This window comes from Rhinopithecus bieti, unplaced genomic scaffold (assembly GCF_001698545.2).
Source record: "Rhinopithecus bieti isolate Rb0 unplaced genomic scaffold, ASM169854v2 scaffold_23283, whole genome shotgun sequence".
NCBI classification, from domain to species: Eukaryota; Metazoa; Chordata; class Mammalia; order Primates; family Cercopithecidae; genus Rhinopithecus; species Rhinopithecus bieti.
The window spans coordinates 995,321-1,016,366 of record NW_016810852.1 but is presented as its reverse complement, the minus strand read 5'-3'; the positions used below and the strand labels follow the sequence as shown (position 1 = coordinate 1,016,366).

The window sequence follows — 21,046 nt, the reverse complement described above, 5'->3', positions numbered from 1 at the left end:
AGCAATCCTGTTACAGCTGCAGAACAGAAGGTGGGAGGAAAAATTCAATTAGAACCATGCCTTCCTCAGCCCGATAATGGGTTTGATATTTGCAGAGGGTTCCCAGGCAACAACCCCTGCCATTCCAGACCCTACAAATTGGGAACGGCTTTTTGTTGCAGGCTGAGAAAGCACCACACAAAAGGTCCCAGGCAGCACAGCTTTTTCAAGTTTGAAGGGTCCACAGCCCAGCCCCAACTGCCTCCTGAAGCATATTCTCCTCTTTTCTTTACCTTCCCACAGATGACACTTCGGACAGCTCTTTTCAGGTAAATCCAAGAGAAAAAGTAAATACTAGGCCTGGTGAAGTAATTTCTCACTCAGGTTTTTCAAAATCCAGAGAGGCTACAGGTTTCCCCAAATATACTACAAAAATCTTTGACTGAGTCTCAAACGGGGGGACTGTTGACAGTGTGAAGGGAAGTGTTTTCCAAGATAATTCACCTGGACATTTGCCTAGGAGTTTTGCAATTTACAAAATAGTTCACACACATAATTTTATTGGATACTCACAACAATACTGTATTTTTCTTATTCTATAGATGAGAAAACAGAGACTCAGGTCTTATCCTTGGACATGTGGTCCATTCGTTGCTCTTTCCACCATTCCACACTGCTTTAAAAAAAAAACAAAAACAGGATGGCATCTGTTGGGCGGGGCTGCAGGGCTTGTGACGCTGTCCCGCTGAACTTTGTGACGCAGCCACTTGCAGAGACAGGAAGCGGTCGCAGCGCGCCAGGCCCGCCCTCTTCCGCGGCCACCGTGGGAATGGAAACATCTGCCCCACGTGCAGGAAGCCAGGTGGAAACATCTACTCCACGTGCAGGAAGCCAGGTGGTGGTCACAACAGCGTGCCACTCCGCGGCATACCGCGCAGATCCCCTGCGTGTGTCCTCGTGAGACTAGCTCACCAAAATGGCCGTGCCCAGTGAAGGAAACTTTGAGGGAGATATTGAGTCAGTGGACCTTGCAGAATTTGCTAAGCAGCAGCCATGGTGGCGTAAGCTGTTCGGGCCAGAATGTGGACTTTCAGCCGAAAAGTATAGCGTGGCAACCCAGCTGTTCATTGGAGGTGTCACTGGATGGTGCACGGGTTTCATATTCCAGAAGGTTGGAAAGTTGGCTGCAACAGCTGTGGGAGGTGGATTTTTTCTCCTTCAACTTGCAAACCATTCTGGGTACATCAAAGTTGATTGGCAACGGGTGGAGAAGGACATGAAGAAAGCCAAAGAGCAGCTGAAGATCCGTAAGAGCAATCAGATACCTACCGAGGTCAGGAGCAAAGCTGAGGAGGTGGTGTCATTTGTGAAGAAGAATCTTCTAGTGACTGGGGATTTTCGGGGCTTTCTGCTTGGCATGGCATCCTGAGGAAGATAACCTCATTTTAATTGTTCCTGTTTTTTTCCAGCCAGCAGCCTCTATACTCCATCATAGGACACTGAGTCTCTCCTCCTCTTCTCCCATGCCTTCCTCCCTGCTGTGGCAAATCCAAGTGGCTTCTATAAGCATCTGTTGGTACAAGTTAATGTGGCACCATAAGCTTGATGGTGGCAGAAGAGACAATAGTCCTTAGCTCTCCTTCCAGTACACCCCCTACTTGGTCAGTCTGTAGGTCAGCAAGAAGGTTCTTCTACCTCCATGCAAGACACTTAGGAGAACACATTGCAAGATGGCTGACTATGGAGGATGAGTGGATCCTGAAAGGTTGTCCAGAACTGTTGATTTGGAAAAGAAATAAGCACATGGATTACTTTATTGTGTGCTACATGGAAAGGAACTGAATACAATTGCCTTTAAGCATTAAAAAAAAAAAGATGAAAAATTGGGGTGTCACACTTGCAAAATGGATGGACAAATGTGGTCAGGGCAGATCAAGGTAAGGGATGATCTGAAGCAAAACCGTGAAGGATAACCTTTGGTGACCCTTACATATTTTTTACCCTTACCCCAGGTGCCCCCTGTTTCCCAACCCCTCATGCCCAGGGCCCTCATTCTCTACCCTTTTGCTAAACAAGGCAACTCTTCTCTGTTGCCCACATGAGCAGAACCTCATACTTTGGCTTCCCTAACTCCTTCTACCCCTTCAAAACATACCTATCCCTACTTGTGTTCTTCTCCCTCAATTTCTCTCTGGGCAACTGATCGACCTTAACCTGATCATTTGACTTCCTAGGAAGTACCTTCCACTCTGAGAGTCATGATGCTCTGCATGTGTGCTAAGGCATCAAATGAAGATTGAAAGTCACTCCTGTGTTACCCCTCCCTGGCAACACTGCTACTTTGACAAGGGTTCTGTTGACTCAACTGAATTCCACAGTGTTGTGAGAGTTTCAGGCACTGCTGCAGTGAATAGGTATAGATATTACTGGGTAGGGACTCCCTCAATTGGAGCACCACAGTCTATCCATCAAAAATTTCTCAACCATGGCCCTGGGATTGATTGACCAAAGCCCATTAGAGGACTGCAGGGATCTGCCAGAAGGTGGGACATGAGATATGAATACATTCCTTAAGGTTCTGTGGCCCTGAGAACTCAGCCCCAGAAGATGATCTGTGCAGGAGGTTTTGAGCCTATCCAGGGTACCAGAGAGGCCAGGAGTACCTCCTCCAGCCAAGACTGACCACAGTCCAGAGAACAAAACCCAGATAACAGAATCTGTCTCTGACACTGGACTCTTCTTTCTTGCATTCTGAGAAATATAAGAACTACTCTTGGAAACAGTAGAGACCAAGAAACACAGGGATGGAAGCTGACTGGTTTCAGGGTTCAAAGGTCTGTGTTCCATCCCAGTTTGGCCAGTTATCAGTGGGAGGGGCCATGAACAATCCAGAAAACCTCTCTGGGCCTCTGGTTCCTCATCTGAAAAATTAAGGATAGTGAAACTTGCCTTGCCTACTCACAAGTCTGTCCTGAGCTCATGAAACTCTAGCAGCTTTTCTATCTTCTCAGCTTTTCTATCACTTAACAGGTGAAAAACCTGTGGCCTAGGAAATTAAATGACCCACTTACCTATTGTCTTAGCTTAAGTGTCCCTAGACCTTGAAACAAGCAATCAAATACAGGTAGTGTATTTAAGACGGGCAAGAAAAACTGTCAGAAGAGTGGAAAAGTGAGCCCAGGAAGAGAAGGTAGCCAGTAAAATGATTTATCAGTCTTGCTACCTCTGGGGACAACTGAAAGTTAATTCCCTGAGGAAATTCTGGAAATGGAGTACAATGCAGGCCTTGAAGTTATCCTGCCCATGGAATGAGGGAGCTGGGGTGTTTGCATGCCAGTCCTGCAGAGTCCTTGGTTGAGGCTGCTGGGGCAGGATGTGAGCACAGTGGACTTCATGCTCTTTAAAAAAATAAAAAGAAAGAAAAGAAAAAGCCTGCAGACAAAAGGAAGCAGAGGCTGGCTAGTGGAGGTTGGTCAGAATGCATGGAAATGGCAAGGCCCATTGGGTACGTGTGTGTCATTGCGATGGCTTCAACAGCTAACAGTCAACAAGGCTAAGATCTCAACTTCAGTTCCTTGACATCCCATTAGGGTCTTTCCCACTATCACAACTCCCTCTGACATTATGGCTCAGTTCTCCTGACTGTCCTCCTCATGAGGTTTCTGCCAATGCCCAGACTGCTTCCTGCCAATGTTGTTCTTCTCATACGTGGTAACACCATTGGGTCAGAGCTGGGAGAGGGCATCCCTTGGCCAAACTATCCTCTCTGGGCTCTGGCACTCAGCTCAGAATGCTCAGCATTGCAAGCCTAGAACAAGTTCCTTAACATGAGAATTCACAGATTTGGGTGTCTGTTTCCAGACCTAGGATATCTGTCAACAGAATACCAATCCAAGAAGACATTTTGACAGGAGAGGTAATAGTGACCCCAGAAAAAATGCAAGTGAGAGGGAAGTCCTTGAGTCCAAGTGACAAGATCATCAGGGCAAGAGAGGGTACAGGGGATTCAGTACCTTGTTCAGATACTAAATCTGCAAACAGTGAGCATCCCCGTTGTTTACAGAAGCACATGTCCTGGATGCGACCCAAAAGCCTACAGCAAGCCAGATATGAGCTGTGCATACATTGCCAGGAGCATGTGAATGGCCCAATGCCCCAGGGACAAGGTTGCATTCTTAGCTGGGGAAAAACAGGTACTGGACTATCTCCACCAAGACCTCACCAAAGTAATCAGTGGAGTGCTAAACACCTATCTGACCATAAAGTCCAAAGTCTAGGTGAAGAAACATGGAAATGGTCTTCTCTCTTTGTGTTTTGGTGGTAGAGAGGGCTGAAAGGACAAACAGTAAAATAAATATTTTAAAAGTCACAAAGTATTAAGGAAAATTCTGACCCATTAGATACAAATTCATAATTAAAACAGCCTAGCCTCACTGCTTCTGCATGTCTTCAATTGTAAGATACACATTTTTGTCTCATTTTAATATCTCTGAAATTGGAGTGGTCCTTGCAGTAATGGTGGCCCCCAGTCCCTCCTAGCCAGAGAATAGTTACAGCAAAATTGTCATTGCCCACATGCCCCAACATGCACAGAGATAGTCCCATTTTCTTTACTCGTGTACTGAGTTTATTTATGTAAGATGTCTTCAAACCAGAAAAATGTCAGTAATTGTTGAAGTTAGGTAATGGATTCACAGAGTTTATTATTTTATACTTTCCACTCTTTTATATGTTTAAACATTTCTAAAATAAAAAGGAGAAAAGTTCTCCAAAATATACAGTGATTCAGCATTAAAATGAAATGCTTATTGTGTTTTCAGAAAGGGAGAAAACTAGAGCAGTGAGGTGTCAATAAGATGTTAGCAAAACAAATGCTTGACATTGAAGGAGCGACTGAAATTTCACATTTTCTTAGAAAATAACAAGCAAGCCCTTTCCAGGACCTAAGAAAGAAAGCTGTCTACAAGTGGATGAAGCATGTAATATTTCGTTACTGAGATTGAAGGCAGGAGGAATTGCCTAGGCTTTTGGAATTTGTTTAAGAAATTTTGAAACAATGTAACCAAGTTATGAGTTATGGTAGACTACCATTATGCTGTTGTCATAGTTTAATACATAAAATAATGGTATACCTTCCCTTCTATTGTGTCTTAGAATCAATAAAACAGTATTTTCAATGTTGAGTATTTCCAATGTTGGCTATCCAAGGCAAAATTTTAAAATATGCATATTTACAGAAAGAGATGAAGAAGTTTTTATTCACCAAAGTTCCTCTTAGGAAGAATCCTGCATTTGTCTAGAAGAAATGCTTTAATAAGAGACAGTACAGTGTGGGGGCTGAGATCATGGGCTCTGCAACACGGCTGTGTATGTTTGAATCCCAACTCTGCTGCTTGTTAGCTGTGTGACATTAGACAAGTTACTTAACTCTTCTATACCTCAGTTTTCTTTTTTTTTTTTTTGAGACGGAGTCTGGCTCTGTCGCCCAGGCTGGAGTGCAGTGGCCGGATCTCAGCTCACTGCAAGCTCCGCCTCCCGGGTTTACGCCATTCTCCTGCCTCAGCCTCCGAGTAGCTGGGACTACAGGCACCCGCCACTATACCTCAGTTTTCTTATCTGCAAAATGAGGATAATGAAAGTAGATCTTTCAGAGGTTGTGTAAAGATTAAATGAAATAGTACTTGCAAAGAATTAAAACTAGTACCTGGCACAAAGGAAGTTTTCAATAAGCTGTTAATGCCATGAAGGAAAGGAAAAGAGCAATCTGTTCACTCCTGGAGAAGAGATGGCCAGAAGATGGGTGGAGAATTCAGAGAGAGGGATCCCAAGAGACAGCAAAAGCCTTTCCTAAACCATGATGTGTATTTATTAGGGAAAATTTGACATTAAAGGTGAATACTAAGTATAACAGGAAAAGCACATGTCACAAAAGTAGAAGCAGAAGAGGCCCTGAAAAAGCAAGTCCCGGGAATTCAGAGTCAAGCAAGCAGCTATGGATCCTCGCATGCCATGCATTTTGGGGCTAAACAAGGTTACACTGAGTTAAATGTATATACCTTCCTCCTTCTCAAAGATGATAAATTGATCCCATCTTGGGTGCCAACTGTGGCCAATTAGAGGGTTGTACTATGAAGGATTAGCAATATCTGCCTTAGGCATGAGGGGACTAAGTCACAACACATGAATAACATTTCAGCCACATTGGCCTTAGGCCAGACCTGTGTCCCCTTGATATTAGAAATACAGTCAAAATGAGGAAAGCCCCACAAAAACCTCTCTGTTCCATGTGACTGGTCCAGGACCTAAGTATGTGGGACAGCCCTCTTCAGACTGCACCCTAAGGTCACACAACTGGATAGAGTTTGAGTGACTGATTCAAAAATGCATCGAACAAGTATCACCACGTAGGGATTGTCCAACCCAAATCAAGCACCCAGCAGGTGTCTAGGGGATTCTCAACCAATAAAAGATACAGGTATTCCATCCATAGGAGGGGAATTGGTGGCAACTAAATGAATTGAAAGTTGTAAAAGCTATATGCTGGCTTGAATTATGTTCACTGAAATGTGTAGAGAAAGGGGAATGTAGTTCAGAAATAACATTGACTTAGCAATCATTCTGTTTAAATCTCTCATTATACAGAGAAAGAAATTGAGTTCCAAAGTTTATAAAATGTCAGAGGCAGGTCTAGAACCCTGAGCTCCTGAGACCTATCTAGCCCAGGGCCTTTCTTCTTGTAAGTCTGAAAATACAGGATATGCTGAGGGTTAACTATGAAAAAATCAGCCCTTCACATCATCCTTGCTGTCCTCTCCTGCAACTCCAGGGAAAACTGGACCAATTGGGAAATTATCTGCTCCAAGAACATTGACTCCTCTAAAAGTTCAGTCACTCTCTGCCATGTTAGAACCATTCATGTGTGTTTCTTCTGAATTCCAAGCCAGAGGAAATATCTTAAGTTGTACCTGTTAGAACCCTGTATCAGAGTTTATCAGTAGACTGCAGAAGAGCTTCTAGGTCATACGGTCTCACAATGAGCAAGCCATTCTTTCTGCTGCAAATGAAAGCTTGTCCCCAAGTCTATCCCCAGTGGCCCACTGTGGCACTTTCTTCACTTTCGCCAGAAGACTCCTTTTAAATATACATGCTACTTTTGAGAGCATCTTCATAACCCATTTGGTTTATGCAATTCAGAGAGAACAGACCAGGCCCATGACCTTGGATGAAAAGTCCAGGGAAATCCTTTTTTATTTATTTATTTATTTATTTTTTAGAGACAGTCTCATTCTGTCACCCAGGCTGGAGTGCAGTGGCATGATCACAGCTCACCGTAACCTTGAATTCCAGGCTCAAGAGATCCTCCCACCTCAGGCTCTGAAAATGCTGGGATTACAGGTGTGAGTCACCATGCCCAGCCCCAGGGAAATCGTTGAACCTCACCCACTTTGTGATTGGTGAGGACCAGAGGCTGCTTCTTGCCCCTCCCCAGTAGTAAGGAATGTGGTGGTAGGAGGGGGCGGGGTCTGGTATAGGCAATGGCAGAAGCAATGCCTTTCTTATGTTAATCATTCACATTCATTAATGTTTGTAAAATCCATGCATGTCACTGTGTGTAGCTATGGTTCATTCCTTTCTACTGCTGGATAGTATTTTGTTGTATGCGTGCAGTACAATTTATTTTTCCACTACTCTGTTTATAGGCACTTATGCTGCACCCAGTTTAGGGCAATTATGAACACAGCTGCTAGGAACATTGTTTTTTCCATGTGTCCACTTGTACATATATTTTTCTAGGCATAGACTCAGCAAAGGATGCCCTGGGGTGTCCTTCATAAAGTGTGAAAATCTTCAACTGAGTTTTCTGCAGCGTTTGCACCATCTTATGTTTCTACCAGTGTTACTGAGCATTTCCACTCTTCTGCATCCTCACCAACACAGGGTATTTCAGAGTGTTTAATTTTAGCCATATTCCTTGGCGGTTTTATTTTGCATTTCCTCAATGACTAATAAAGTTAAACACATTCTCACATATTTCTTGGCCATTTATATTTTCATTTTGTGATGAATGTATTAGATTCCTTTGCCAGTATTTCTTTCATATTGTTTGCCTTTTTCTTACTTGGTGAAGGAGTTGTACACGTGTGCTGGGCACTGGTCTCTTGTAATGATAACTGTTGGAAATACCATTCCCACCCCCATGGTTGGTCTTTTCACTTTCTTGTTGGTGTGTTTTGTTGAACAGAAATTCTTAGTTTTCATAGAGTTGAATTTATCTGTCTCTTCTTTAGAGTTAGTGCTTTCATGGTCTTTTTTAAGAAATATTTCCCTGCTCCAAGCACATAAAGATATCGTTTCCTACTCACTTCCAGAAGAATTATAGTTCTGCTGTTCACATTTAGATCTTTTATCCTTCTGGCATTAAATTTTCAAATGTCTCAAACTTCTTTGTCAAATTATAATGGGAGCCATAGCATCATGTTCTTGAGCACTGGCTTGGAGGCTGCCTGTGTTTCAGTCATGGCTCAGACATTCACTAGCTGTGTGACTCTGACAGTCTGTTTTTCTTCTCTGTGCCCCTCTCCCAGCTGTAATAGTACCCACCAGAGCACTTTTCTGAGAATTAAATGAGTTAATATGTAAAAGTGTTTAGAAGAAAGAATGTCTGGCACATACTTAATGCTTTATAGGACTTAGCTACATCATTTTTCTGCCCTTAAAGTTTCTCCTCGGCTCACTCAGACCCAATGATCATGCTTGCCATGCCCTAACAACAGCTGAGAAACATGACCCTATAGAAGCTCTGTGCTGCCATGATCAATATTCCGCCTGAAGAGTTTCTTTTCACCGTACAATTTTCTTGCATGTGTCAGTATTTTTTTTTTTATTATACTTCAAGTTCTAGGGTACATGTGCATAACGTGCAGGTTTCGTCGTACATATGTATACTTTTGCCCATGTTGTTGCTGTTGCTGCACCCATTCACTCCGTTGCCCCCAAGCCCACCATCAATTCATTTCATTTATATTCATTGGTATAAACTCCCCCAAATGCAATCCCTTCCCCCCGTCCCCTTTGTCCCCGTCCCCATGATAGGCCCCCTCAGTGGTTCTGATGTTTCCCCTTCCCGAGGTGCCAGTGATCTTCACTTTTTATATTGCTTTCACTTTGCCGTCTACAGGCACCTCAACCTTCTAAGAAAATGTGGCCTAGTCTGTCGACTTGTAAGATCAGAGAGTTGTGGAATGTCATTGCTCCCCAGATATTTGTTATGCTCCCTCTCCCTGGGAAGTAAAATAGCTCTGAAAGTGGTAGAAAAGAGAAAAATTTCTCAACTTTCATTCAACTAGGATGTACATTTCTGGGGACACTGCATGATCTGTCTGTGTTTTTCCTGTTACTAGGTGACACCTTTAAGACACCAAAAGTGGCTTCAAGCCAGAAAAGGAAAGGAACCAACATTTGTTGAAAGTTTTCTAAGTTATAATAAGTGCTTCACGTATGTTATTTTATTTAAGCTACCCCATAAGTGAGAGAGGGAGGTAACTCATATGCAGAAGAGTCAGAAGTTCTGCATTCAGAACAAAGTCCTTCTAGCTTCCAGATGAAAACTCTTTATAGCAGGCGGCCTCCCACAGAGGCACCACCTGGTAGACGTAGAATCATTCTGGCCTTCTTGAATGCCCCAAGTATTTTAGACTTTTTTCTATTTTGTCACCTCATCTGCATCCTGCTCCCTCCTCATGCTAGCCCTTGGTTGTGCTTTCAGCACCAAAACCTGTTCTCCCAGTGAATGCCAGTACCTGCAGCTGATCACCCACCGTGAATCCTAGACTGGGCCCCCTCTCCAAAATCTCATGCTAGCAGCTGCCCCTGTGGACTCTCTGTTAGGAATGGCAGTATTTGAAGTTTCTCTTTTCTTATACAGACATGTTTATACAGGTAAATTTCTATGTCATTGTGCCTGTATGTACATGTAAGCAAAGACAGGCATGTAGCAGCAATGACTTGATTAATGAGAATGATAATTACATATAGTTATGCAATGAAACATGTATGATTCAAGTGAACACATAACATAAAATTTCATGTAACCTACCTGGTATTAACTTATATGATTCCTTCTAGTAAGTTGAAGTCCGTTTTTAGAGTAATACAAGTAACAGGACATGAGCTATTATTTTTAAGAATTTACTCAAATGAACAACTTCTAGGTTGAGTCTCTAAAGAACCTACTGGGATTAAGCTCTCTGACACAGCAGCCCTGGTTCCATATTCTCTGCAGATCTCAGGGTGCATAACACAGGTCTGGCATCCATAATGAGATCTTCAATGAATGCTTGTTGTGTAAATAGATGAAAGAATGGATAGGATCCATTGACACGCAGCCCAATCAGCTTTCCACAGCCAGCTCCAGCCCTGTACCAATAATCACTAGGAATAAGAATTAGCACCCTGAGGCTGTCTAGAAGCCAGTCATCAGGTTCAGTCTTGCAAGCTAACTTAGACTTAATTAGGCAGAAACATTGACTCAAGCATCTCAAATTATTTAAACAGCAAGAGTTCAGATTGGCATCTTTCTTCACAACCCATAATACGGGGCTTCACAGGCAGCAAACATTCAATAAATACTAACTGATTACCCTTCAGATATCTAGATAATTCTATTAACCAAATTCCTCCTTTGCTGTATGTGTATCCATTAATCAAGGTCAATATCCAAAGACACACATCTGTGTGTCCATCTTGCCGCCTCCACTGACCTCTGCCTTCACTGTCTGCATTTGTGGGCTGGCTGCTAAGGGACCAGATTTAATTACCAGATTTTAAGCACATTCCTTGTCTCCAAATCATGTGAGTTTGTTTTTCTGTTTGAGAGTCTGGCAAAAGCTATGTTCCCACCCTGTCACTTACTCAAGGAAATGTGTTACTCTTAGCAAGAGGATATCTCCCACAGTAGGAACCCGACACCATCTGCAGAGGTGGTCTCAGCTTGCAGCAGCCTCTACGGATTGCCAAACTCCCACCTTAGGCTGCCCCTACTTGCCTTTTGCAGTGTGTCTCCAGAAAATGTCCAGACAGCCCCAGTAAACAACCAGAAAAGGCATGGTACTTGGATAGGAAGGTGACATATGGACCTCAACTCCCTAAATTGCTTTACGGTTTTCGCAGACCTGGAAGGATATTTCTCAGAATGATTCCTGGCTACTAAATTTTTGGTCAGTCCAAGCACATTACTATCGCTTCTTCAACTACCAGTAGGCAAGGAGTCGATGGTAAAATAAGCTAGTGCTTAAACTTTAAGCAGTGATTAGACAGAATTATATCCCCCCCACAAATTTTATTTGTTGAAATCCTAACCCCTGGTACCTCGGAGTATGATTATATTTGGAGGCAGCATCTTTTAAAAGGTAATGAAGGTAAGTTGAGTTCATATGGCTGGGACCTAATACAGTATGACTGGTGTCCTTATGAGAAGAAGAGACTAGGATACCAAAAGACACAGAGAAAGGACCATGTGAAGACACTGGCAGAAGACAGACATCTACAAGCCAAGGAGAGAGGTCTTAGAATAAGCCAACTTGACTGACATCTGGATCTCAGACCTGCAACCTCCAGAACTATGAAAAAATTAATTTCTGTTATTTAAGCCTGTGGCAGTTTGTTATGGCAGCCCAAGCACACTAACCCAGGCAGCAAAGAGCCTGAGGTAAACTGTGACCATTTGCCACAATGGTCAACATCTTAAATGGTCGCTGGAGGCAAATTGTCACAACTATTGAAGAATAGAGGACATTCAGGGAACAATGCACCCCTGTTCTTTATGTTAACTGATTACCAATATCTCTGTATCTGTTCTCTACCCCTGCATAACAAACCACCTAAAACTTCGCAGCTTAACACAATCACCATTTATTTGCTCACAACTCTGGGCCAACAATTTGGGCTGGAGCATCTGGGCAGCACTTCTGCTGCTGTCTCTAGAGGCCATTCACATGGATGCAGCCACCTGGCAGCTTGTCTCAGGGAGAGATGCTAGAAGATGGCCTGGTTCACATGCCTGGAAATTGGGGCTGGCTGCTCACTGCAGTGCCTTCATTCTCATGCTCCAGCATGCTGGGCAGAATTGCTTTCCATGGTGGTCTCAGGTCAGCAATTCAAAAGGGCAATTGCAGAAACCCTAAGACTTTTTGAGGCTGAGATTCAGAAGTCTCACAATATCACTTCAAACACATTCATTTGGTTAAGTAAGTCACATGGTATCTTAGTGCATTTACCACTATTATAACAGAATACTACAGACTGGGTAATTTATAAAGAAAAGAAATGTATTTCTTATACTTTTGGAGGCTGAGAAGTCCAAAGGCCCTGCATCTGGCAAGGGCCTTCTTGCCGCATCATCCTATGGCAGAAGCCGGAAGGACAAGAGAGCACCTAGGAGAGAGAGTAAGAAAAAGGGAGCCAAACTTGCTTTTACAACAAAGCCACTCTCAAGATAGCAAAGCCATGCTCAAAATAATTAATCCACTCCTGCAACAATGACATTAATTCAGTCATGAGGGTGGAGTCCTCATGACCTGATCACTTCTTATTAAGCCCCATCTTCCAACACTGCTGCATTAAGGATTGCATTTCCAACATATGAACTTTGGGGGACATAGTCAAACCATCACACAGGGCCAGATTCAACAGGAGGAAAATTACACCCACTTTTTCATTGGAGGAGCAGCAGTAAAGTCACAGTGCCAGGGTGCATGTGCACAGGAGGGGAGGAATAGTTGCAGCCCTCTTTATAAACAAGTCACTGCACTCTCTTTCTATCATCACGATCCTTTCCCTGATTACAAGCCAGGTCCATGCCCTGTCCCAGGCATTTAGAAGGACAGGGGCCAGACTTACATGTGTGAGTATGCCTTAATGATTGCAACACTTGTTCATTATCCATCCATTCCACAAATACAAAATGAAAAATCCATTCTTGGAATACAAAGGTGGGTGTGATATAATGCTCACCTTCAAAGAAAGTTCAGTTACTAGGGTCATAGAGACACAAATAAGCAGAAGAAAACAATTGTGTAGAGAGTAGTCAATTCTAGGGAGAAGCAGGTCAAGAAAGGTTTCATACAGGAGGTGACTCTTGCCCTAAGTTCAGAATGGTGAGGTACTTGTGAGGTGAAGTTTGATAAGAGGGCAAAGGTCTGGGAGAGAGATGATTTTTTAGTAGGAGGTAGCACCACCTCGTGGTAAGGGAAGGGGGAGGCTTCTCTGCCATACTAAGGAGCAGGAGCTTTCTCCGCAGGAAACAGACTTTGAAACCTTTCAGGTATGGGCATGTTATCGTCCTACTTGCAATTTGGCAAAATGTGCAGGGTGTTCTTGAGGCAAGGGGATCAGTGAAGGGGCTTCTCCAATTACAGTTTTGTAGTTGCAAACAACAAAACTCTGACCAATTGAAGCAAAAGAGGAATGAATCAAAGGCTATGGAGGTACTCACAGGGTTGAAGGGGAGGCTGGAGAACGAGAACGCTCAGAATATGGAACAGCTCCAGAAAGTGTCAAGACAAGATCCAACCATCTGTCTGTTCCCCGCATAGAACCTGCTGACAGATACGTAGATTCAAATCATTCCTCCCATTTTGATCCTTCTGTTTCAGGGTCACAGTTTTGGAAGAGAAGATCTAATTGGCTGAACTTACGTCATATGCTGCTTGCTGGAGGTTGTGGGAACTTCCATTTATACCCTTTTGATTAGAAGTATGGGTGACAACCTGAGACTTGTGATTTGGTTTCTGAAGTGGGGGCAGTCTTGTGGGACTCCAGGGCTGGAAGGGAATCCCCAGGGATCTCGCAGAGGAGTCTGTGGCAAGAGGCCCAGCACCCACCCTCATTGCTTCACAAGACAGAGGTAATTCCCAAGAAGGAAACCAAGATGCCGTTGGGAGGTAGAATGGAAGCTCGATAGCCTAAAATGAACAACACTCACTATAGAGCCATTCTGTCTGTCTGGATATCTGCCTAAGTGACAGACATCAAGACCCATCTGCCTCCGTGGAACAGCATAAGTGTAGAGTGAGAGAATGAGCTCAAGGGGCACAGGTAGCCAGAGCCATAATTTGGCCACACCTAGATGCCTATGACCCCAACTCTAACTCTTTTCTAGTGGCACTCCCTCTTCTGTAACACAGAATTTAACCAAGTTTTTGCATTTTTTTCCTAAAGTGAATCAAAAATTTCAAACAAAATAACTACTTCAATAGTGCCTTTGTGAGTACTTCTGTTGATGAAGATTGAAGAGGTCACCCACCTTCCTCACTAAGTTTCCCAAGCATCCACGACCTAGGTTTAGAGACACACACACATGCATGCCCCAAGGACTCTACTAAGAAGAGGTTTCTTGCATAATATCTCATCTTTAAAATTCTTCTGACTCAAAGAAAACTTTTATCTCCCTTAAAATGGTTTCCATTACGAACCAAAAAGACAAGGGCTTGGGAGTTTCCCATTAAGGTAATAACCATATTAGCTAACAGCCCAAAGCTATGTCATAGGTCACCAGCTCCCAGCCCACCATTAATTATGAGACAATATTATTAATGTAGTGCTTTGCAAAGTCACTCAAAGGGTTAGACTCTCCAAATCAAATCTGAAGATATAGTTTATCCCCCATTTGGCAAATATTGCTTTTGAGGATGTAGAACATTTGCCTTGTTCCAACCTCTCCAGACATGACCAACCCAAACCCTGGGCCCTGTCTGATCTCCGCCGCTGAAAGAGGTGAGGGTGAACCTGCCTTCTGGGCCAGATGTTATGGGACCATAAACTTTAGAGGCCTGACAAATCTTAGAGTCTATGAAAGAACAGTAGTAATGAACTTAAAAACCTTGTTCAGACATTAGGCTTCAGCACAGAGTCCCAAATTTGACAGCAGACATTTTAGGTGTGACTTCTATCAACCTCCACTTCCCAGCCCTGGAATCTTGGGATAATTGTTTTTAACTTTCATGCACTTACTGATTTATGAAGTGGGGATAACAATACTGTGATGCTGTGATATAATAATAAATATATATTTAATCTTCATTCCCAGCTTCTGACCGGAGCTCCTAAAACCCTTATAATTTCCTAAGAGATAAAAGCAATAGGAGCATCTTTTGCTGTGTTTTGTTTTTGTCCCCACTTCCTGAAATAGCTGCCGGGTGAAAGAGAAAAAAAATATATTTTGTTATTCATAACAAGACTCCTTCAACCACACCTGAGTTTATGTTAATGGAGTAATCTCCAGAAACACCGAAGAATGGGGAGCTGTTTGCCAGGGGAACGAACCTGTGGGTAAAGGGTTTCAGCCCCACCCCCTGACCTCCAGGGAGGCAAGAAGGGCTGGAGGTCATCACCAATGGTCAATGATGTAATCAGTCATGCCTACGTAACAAAACCACCATAAAATCCCTAACCAAAGGGTTTGTGAACTTCTGAGTTGGTGAACAAGATGATACATTTTCTGGGAAGGTGGTGCGCTTCAAAACTCCATGTGGACAGAAGCTCCTGTGCTCAGGACCCTTCCAGACCTCTGTGTATCTCTTTATTTAGCTGCTCATTTGTGTCTTTTTAAATATCCTTGTAATAAATTGGTAACAGTGGGTAGACTGTTTCCTTGGGTCCTGTGAGCTGTTCTAACAAATTATTGAACATGAGGAGAAGGTTGTAGGAATTTCCATTTATAGCCTTTTGATTAGAAGTACGGGTGACAGCTTGGGACTTGTGATTTGGTTTCTGAAGTAGAGACAGTCTTGTGGGACTCAGCCCTTAATCTATGGGGTCTGTGCTAATTCCAGGCAGTTAGTGTCAGAATCGAGGTAACTCGTAGAACACTTAGGCAGTGTTCCAAGAGGTGGTTAATGTCGGGGAAAAATAAAATCCACACATTTGGCTCCAGAAGTGTTGCGTTGAGGCAGGATAGGTAGTCAAGAAGTAACCATGTTCTCAGGGTTGGGCAATCACGGTGGCCATACAGTCAACACAATAAGCCCCAGCACTCACATTACAATTAAGCTTACCCCAGCACAGCTATCTCCAGCAGGGAATCCCACTCCCCACCCACTCCCAGACAGCATGTACATTTTAATTTCACCTGTCCTCAAACTGACCCTTTGCTCATGATAATAGTAGAAAAACATACCCCAGCGTGGAGATACTAACTAGACATGCAACATATGAAAAAGCATGTACAGCTACTGTGCCTGTGCACCAAGAACATGCTTACTAGTAACACCTCTTCCTACCCACTTATGAATGGTCATGTAAGACTCCCATGAAGGGAGTCTCCCTAGTGCCAGTCTTTGCTGTCTCATCCTTATGAGCAGCTCGCCCTGAATCCTCTCTGTATTCTGCACCTAGCTTTCAGAATATTCTTCTCCTTTGCAATAAGTTGCTCTGTGCTGCATCTCCTTTGCTGTGCATGTCCTGTGTAAATTCTTTTAAACAGGGAAGACAAGAACTGAGGTTTCACAACAGCCATCGACAGTGTGAGTAGAGAAATAGTTTTGCCTTTTAAATACCTAATCTGCCTGCCTCAGAGGTTGCTTATAAAAAGGTCAAATAAAAACCGTATACAGACCACATAAACTGTAACTCCCATGTCAGTGAGTGGAAAGTGGCATTTGTGTCTATTTAGCATTCGCATGGCTCTGAGAAAAATTTTTTAAAATATCATCTTGCTCTCACTACACATACACTACCTGTGTCTGTTTCTCAGTCAATCTTGCTTTGGTTTGCTTGCTAAGGAAGAGAAAAGTCACTGGTCCTCAGAATCTTGAAAGACAAAGTTCTACAAGGTGAATTAAGCCATTTATACTTTGAAAATCCTCCCATGAGAACTGATGTTACCAGCCATCCTCCAAATGTGTCTGAATTTCTCCTCTCCTTCCTGTTTTTTTCTTCTTACCTCCATTTTTCCCTCATTTTTTTTTCTGGATTTATCTTGCTGACTCATGGATTTATTTATCCAGACATCAATGCTTGTGCCCACCTAAGTCCCTACTATCCCCTACTAAAACCCTGGACAGGTTCTCTTTCATGTAATGGGTCAACACCACCAGCTGAGAGACCATGGATAGGTTGTTATTGAGCAAGTGTTCCAGAAACATAATTTTTTTTTTATTCTCCATGACTTCCCTGTGCCTTGTACTTGAGGATGGTAACTTGGGCCTTGTTGAGTCCTCCATGTATGTAAAGTCTAGTCCTTATGTTTTTGTTTGAAAGAAGCTGAGTAAAACCCCTATTTAGAAGCACATAAAAGATATAGCTAAATGCCACAAAGTGTCTGCTATAGAGATCTCTTGGGGGGCACTTTCAAAAACTTCATCCTTAGTAGGATAATGTAATTTGTCCAAACACAAAGAACTAGTACATGGCTAGGATTTGAACTTTGGTCTGACTCCAAGCCCTACACTCTCAATACTAAAATGAAGGCAAAGCCAATGAGAAAACCATGAGTGTACCCTTGTCAGAAGCTGCCTCCAGGAGAGAGGGAAACAACCTGTGGAACCAGAGCTTAACCACTCCCCCTATCCGCCCACCACCAGCCCGCCAAGCACCGGCAGCTCCAGAGTCCAGAACAACCACAGCAAACCTTTACCTTTGAACCTTTGAACAACACTTTACCCTCCGCCAAGAACTTGCCTAACTTGCATCCTCACAGCAATGGAGAATAGGGGTTCCTGGTCCCCTTTCACAGGGTAGTGGGTTGAATTGTGTCCCCCAAAAATGCATGTTCATTAGGAACCTCATATGTGAAATAAGGTCTTTGGAAATAAGGATTTGGAAATAAGGTCTTGCAAATGTAGTTTAAAAATTTCAAGATAAAATTATCTTGAATTTAGAGTGGGTCCTAAAGCCAATGACTGGTGTCTTTATAAGAGAAAGGAGACAAATACTAGGATACCCAGAGAAACCCAGAGGAAAAGGTCATGTAAAGATAGAGGCAGAGATCAGATGGCAGCCCTAAGCCAAGAAGCACCAAGGATTTCCTGCAGTCACTAGAAGCTGAAAACCAGCAAGAAGGGATTCTCCCTAGAGCCTTAACAAATAGCATGGCCCTGCCCTGTGAATGGGAGACTGTGAGAGAACATGTTTCTGTTGTTTTAAGCCACCAGGTTTGTGGTCCTTTGATATGGCAGTCTAGGAACCTCACAAACATAGTGAGAACACTGAGGCTCATAGATGCTACCTGACCAACCAAGTACACAGGATATGTGAGAAAACTCAGGGTCATAGCTTGGGTTCCCTAATGAGGATTAGGGCATAGGTAATTTACTGGGAGAAGTGCAGCAATGAAGTAAGGGAACAGAATAAAGTGGGCATTATGAAGCCAGCAACCACAGCAGAGAACTGAATCATAATTCCACAGGCAGGTTCTAGAAACAGTGCAGATAATTCACTTCATAATTATCACCCCAAGGGGCAAAGGAGCAACGGGCATTTATGCCTCAACTCCCATGAGTCATGGGTGAGGACTGCTGGGGCATGAGTTGCTGCCCAGCCTTTCTGGCCTGACATAAGTGAAGGCCCAGTGGCTTTCTGCTGCTTTGGGGCAAGCTCTCAGACACAGAGAGAGTGGCTACTAGGAATCAAATCAGGAGCACCCAGGCATGGGAAGGCCTAAAGGATCCAGGCAGGGTCCGGACCTCTTTTATTCCATCTGGGTCATGATAAGGAGAAGCTGTGTACTCAGACAGCTTTGCCCTAACTGATAGACATAGGCAGAAATGTTGACTACAATACCTCATGAAGCTGTTAATTTACATTCCTCCAAAGCACTGTGTTACTCACTACTTACCACCTGCTTATTTCCTGACTGTGCTGCAAATTCAGCAATCAGTGATTTCAACAAGTTAACACATATTCTAATTCTTCATGCTGGACAAAGGAAGGAGTAAATTAATATCCAGTGACAAACAATGCCACATAAAACAGATGGATACAAGTAGACCACAGGCTATTAGTCCTCATCTGAAATTTTATTCACAAAGTTACAAAATCCCGAAGCTATATCTGTTCACATGAAGCCTTCTAATTCCTAGGGACATGAGAAATTCCATACTGGGCATACCTAATCCAGGAGCCCCTCTCTAAAAGTATAGCCTGGTATGGATTCTGGGAAGTCAAAGTTGCCGTCCATGTCTAAGTCAAATGACTAGGAATAAGAATACTTACCTTCCCTAAAATCCAGTTGCTATGAATGCTATATATAAATATTTGCTTAAATCTTCTTTAAACCTGTTTATCATTTTAATAACCCTCTTTATGATAAATAAGTTTCATAGATGCAATCTTAACTTCACCTGACCGAGTCTTACTTCCCTTACAATATAAGGCAGCAACTGTTAGTTCTGGTATAAATAGCTAATATGAAGAACAGTATCTTTAAAGCATTTAATAAGCACTTATAATGTATCAGATACTCTGTTAAACCATTTTCATATTTTACTTAATCCCTACATAAACTATACAAGGTAGATACCATTACTTTGTTATTTTGCAGATGAGGAAATCGAGGATTAGAAAGGTGCAGTTGCTTGCAATCACTCAGCTAATGAAAGGCATATGCTTCTCCTGAGGGACTGCAGTAACAGACAGTCCTAAACAAATGAAAAACACACACTCCCTGCCCTCAGGATCACTTATAGCAATGATAACAGAAGACAGACAGCTACCTACAACACAAGGCAGAATGCCCTCCGCCTGCTTCTGTCGTATGTAGTTTGCTTATTCCCGACCAGCATGGGGTAGAGAGTGTTTGTAAGAGACCCATAAAGCTTTAAAATCCCAGACACCCAGATTACACAGCAGACAAATTAAATCAAAATCTTAGGGAATGAGACAGAGTTAGTCCCAGCATCCATAATTGTTTACGCTCCCCAGGTGGCTTCAGTGAGCATCTAGGATTGAGAATTACTGTGCTAGGATTGATAACATACAATTCAGGAGTGACTTCCGTAAAGCATAATATGGGGTTGATTTCAAACTCTATCTGGACATTTTATTTAACATATATCCTAGCCAGAGCTTGTGTGCTTGGTCTCATGGGCTGAAATTATGCCTTTCCAGGAGATGAATGTGCAGCCAAGGGTGAGAACCACTATTCTAGTGTTGCAGGAAAGTGTTCTGGGATTTCTTGGAGGAAAGGAAGGAGGGCGAGATCTGAGCAGGCCAGGCTCAGAGTCACATATCCCAGCTTGAACCTGAGCATCTCTGCTTTTGTCTTGTTTATATTGTGGGCCTCTGCCTCAGGTTTCCAGAAAAGAAAGGGCTCTGTTGCTGCAGAAATAAGTGTGAAAACCACTGTCTTAAGGTTCTTAGATGTCAAGAGTCCACAGGGTTTTTGTGTCAAGAAAACTATTTCTCAGCATCATCTTCAAGGTTACCCACTGGCACTTTGGTTACTGGAGTTCTTGTGTGCAGTTGCTGAAAAGCAAAGAATTGCTGGAATTAGAAAAATACCATAACTTAATGAAAGTGTCAACAAATACCATAAACTTAGAGTTTGTGGGAGCCTTCACCTATTCATTTACTGCATATTTATTGTCTACTATGTTTTAGATGCTGAGGATACACCTTGAAGTTGAGAGACAAGGTCTGGCTTTTAGGAAGCGTCTATTCTATTAAAATACAATTTAGTCAGGCACAGTGGCTCACACCTGTAATCCCAACAATTTGGGAGGCCGAGGTGGGAGGATCACTTGAGTTCAGGAGTTCAAGACCAGCCTCAGCAATATAGTGAGACTCCATCTCTAAAAATAATAGTAAAAATAAAATTTGTAGCATGCCATTGATTTGCATTGGGTTCCTAGCCCAACAGATCAAACCAATATGTGGTAATTCATACTAAATGAAACAAATTAGGAGTATACTCATGTAACAAGCAGCTGAACTTCAGTCAATGGTAGGTGGTCAGTTGATTCAAGTAAGACAAAATGTTGAGCTATAATAAGTTGTTCTTTTTACACAACTTCCCTTTCTGTCCATAAATACTGCTATCTGATCACATAGCACACAGAAGCTCTTTGACCCT

General features: G+C 42.8%; 1 protein-coding gene and 2 long non-coding RNA genes across 7 annotated transcripts in view; 1 reads left to right on the top strand and 2 right to left on the bottom strand.

The window, feature by feature from the left end:
* Positions 1-696, bottom strand: part of LOC108542824 (uncharacterized) — a 97,619-nt gene extending 96,923 nt beyond the window's left edge. The window contains exon 1 of one of the 4 annotated variants that reach the window (XR_001889378.1): positions 553-696. This is a non-coding gene — a long non-coding RNA (uncharacterized LOC108542824). The remainder of the gene's footprint in view (positions 1-552) is intronic. The other 3 variants (XR_001889376.1, XR_001889380.1, XR_001889379.1) reach the window with 3 other exon arrangements.
* Positions 697-766: 70 nt separating this feature from the next.
* LOC108542823 (uncharacterized) overlaps positions 767-21,046 on the top strand; it is a 28,007-nt gene continuing 7,727 nt past the window's right edge. The window contains exons 1-2 of one of the 2 annotated variants that reach the window (XR_001889375.1): positions 767-1,916; positions 2,214-4,734. Coding sequence is in view for 1 of the 2 variants with exons in the window: in XM_017892987.1 (XP_017748476.1) it covers positions 1,855-1,916 (62 nt within the window). In the remaining variant the exon portion in view is untranslated. Of the gene's footprint in view, positions 1,917-2,213; positions 4,735-21,046 lie in introns of those variants that run through there. The other variant, XM_017892987.1, reaches the window with a different exon arrangement.
* Positions 20,050-21,046, bottom strand: part of LOC108542826 (uncharacterized) — a 63,442-nt gene continuing 62,445 nt past the window's right edge. Inside the window, exon 6 of the long non-coding RNA XR_001889381.1 lies at positions 20,050-20,439. This is a non-coding gene — a long non-coding RNA (uncharacterized LOC108542826). The remainder of the gene's footprint in view (positions 20,440-21,046) is intronic.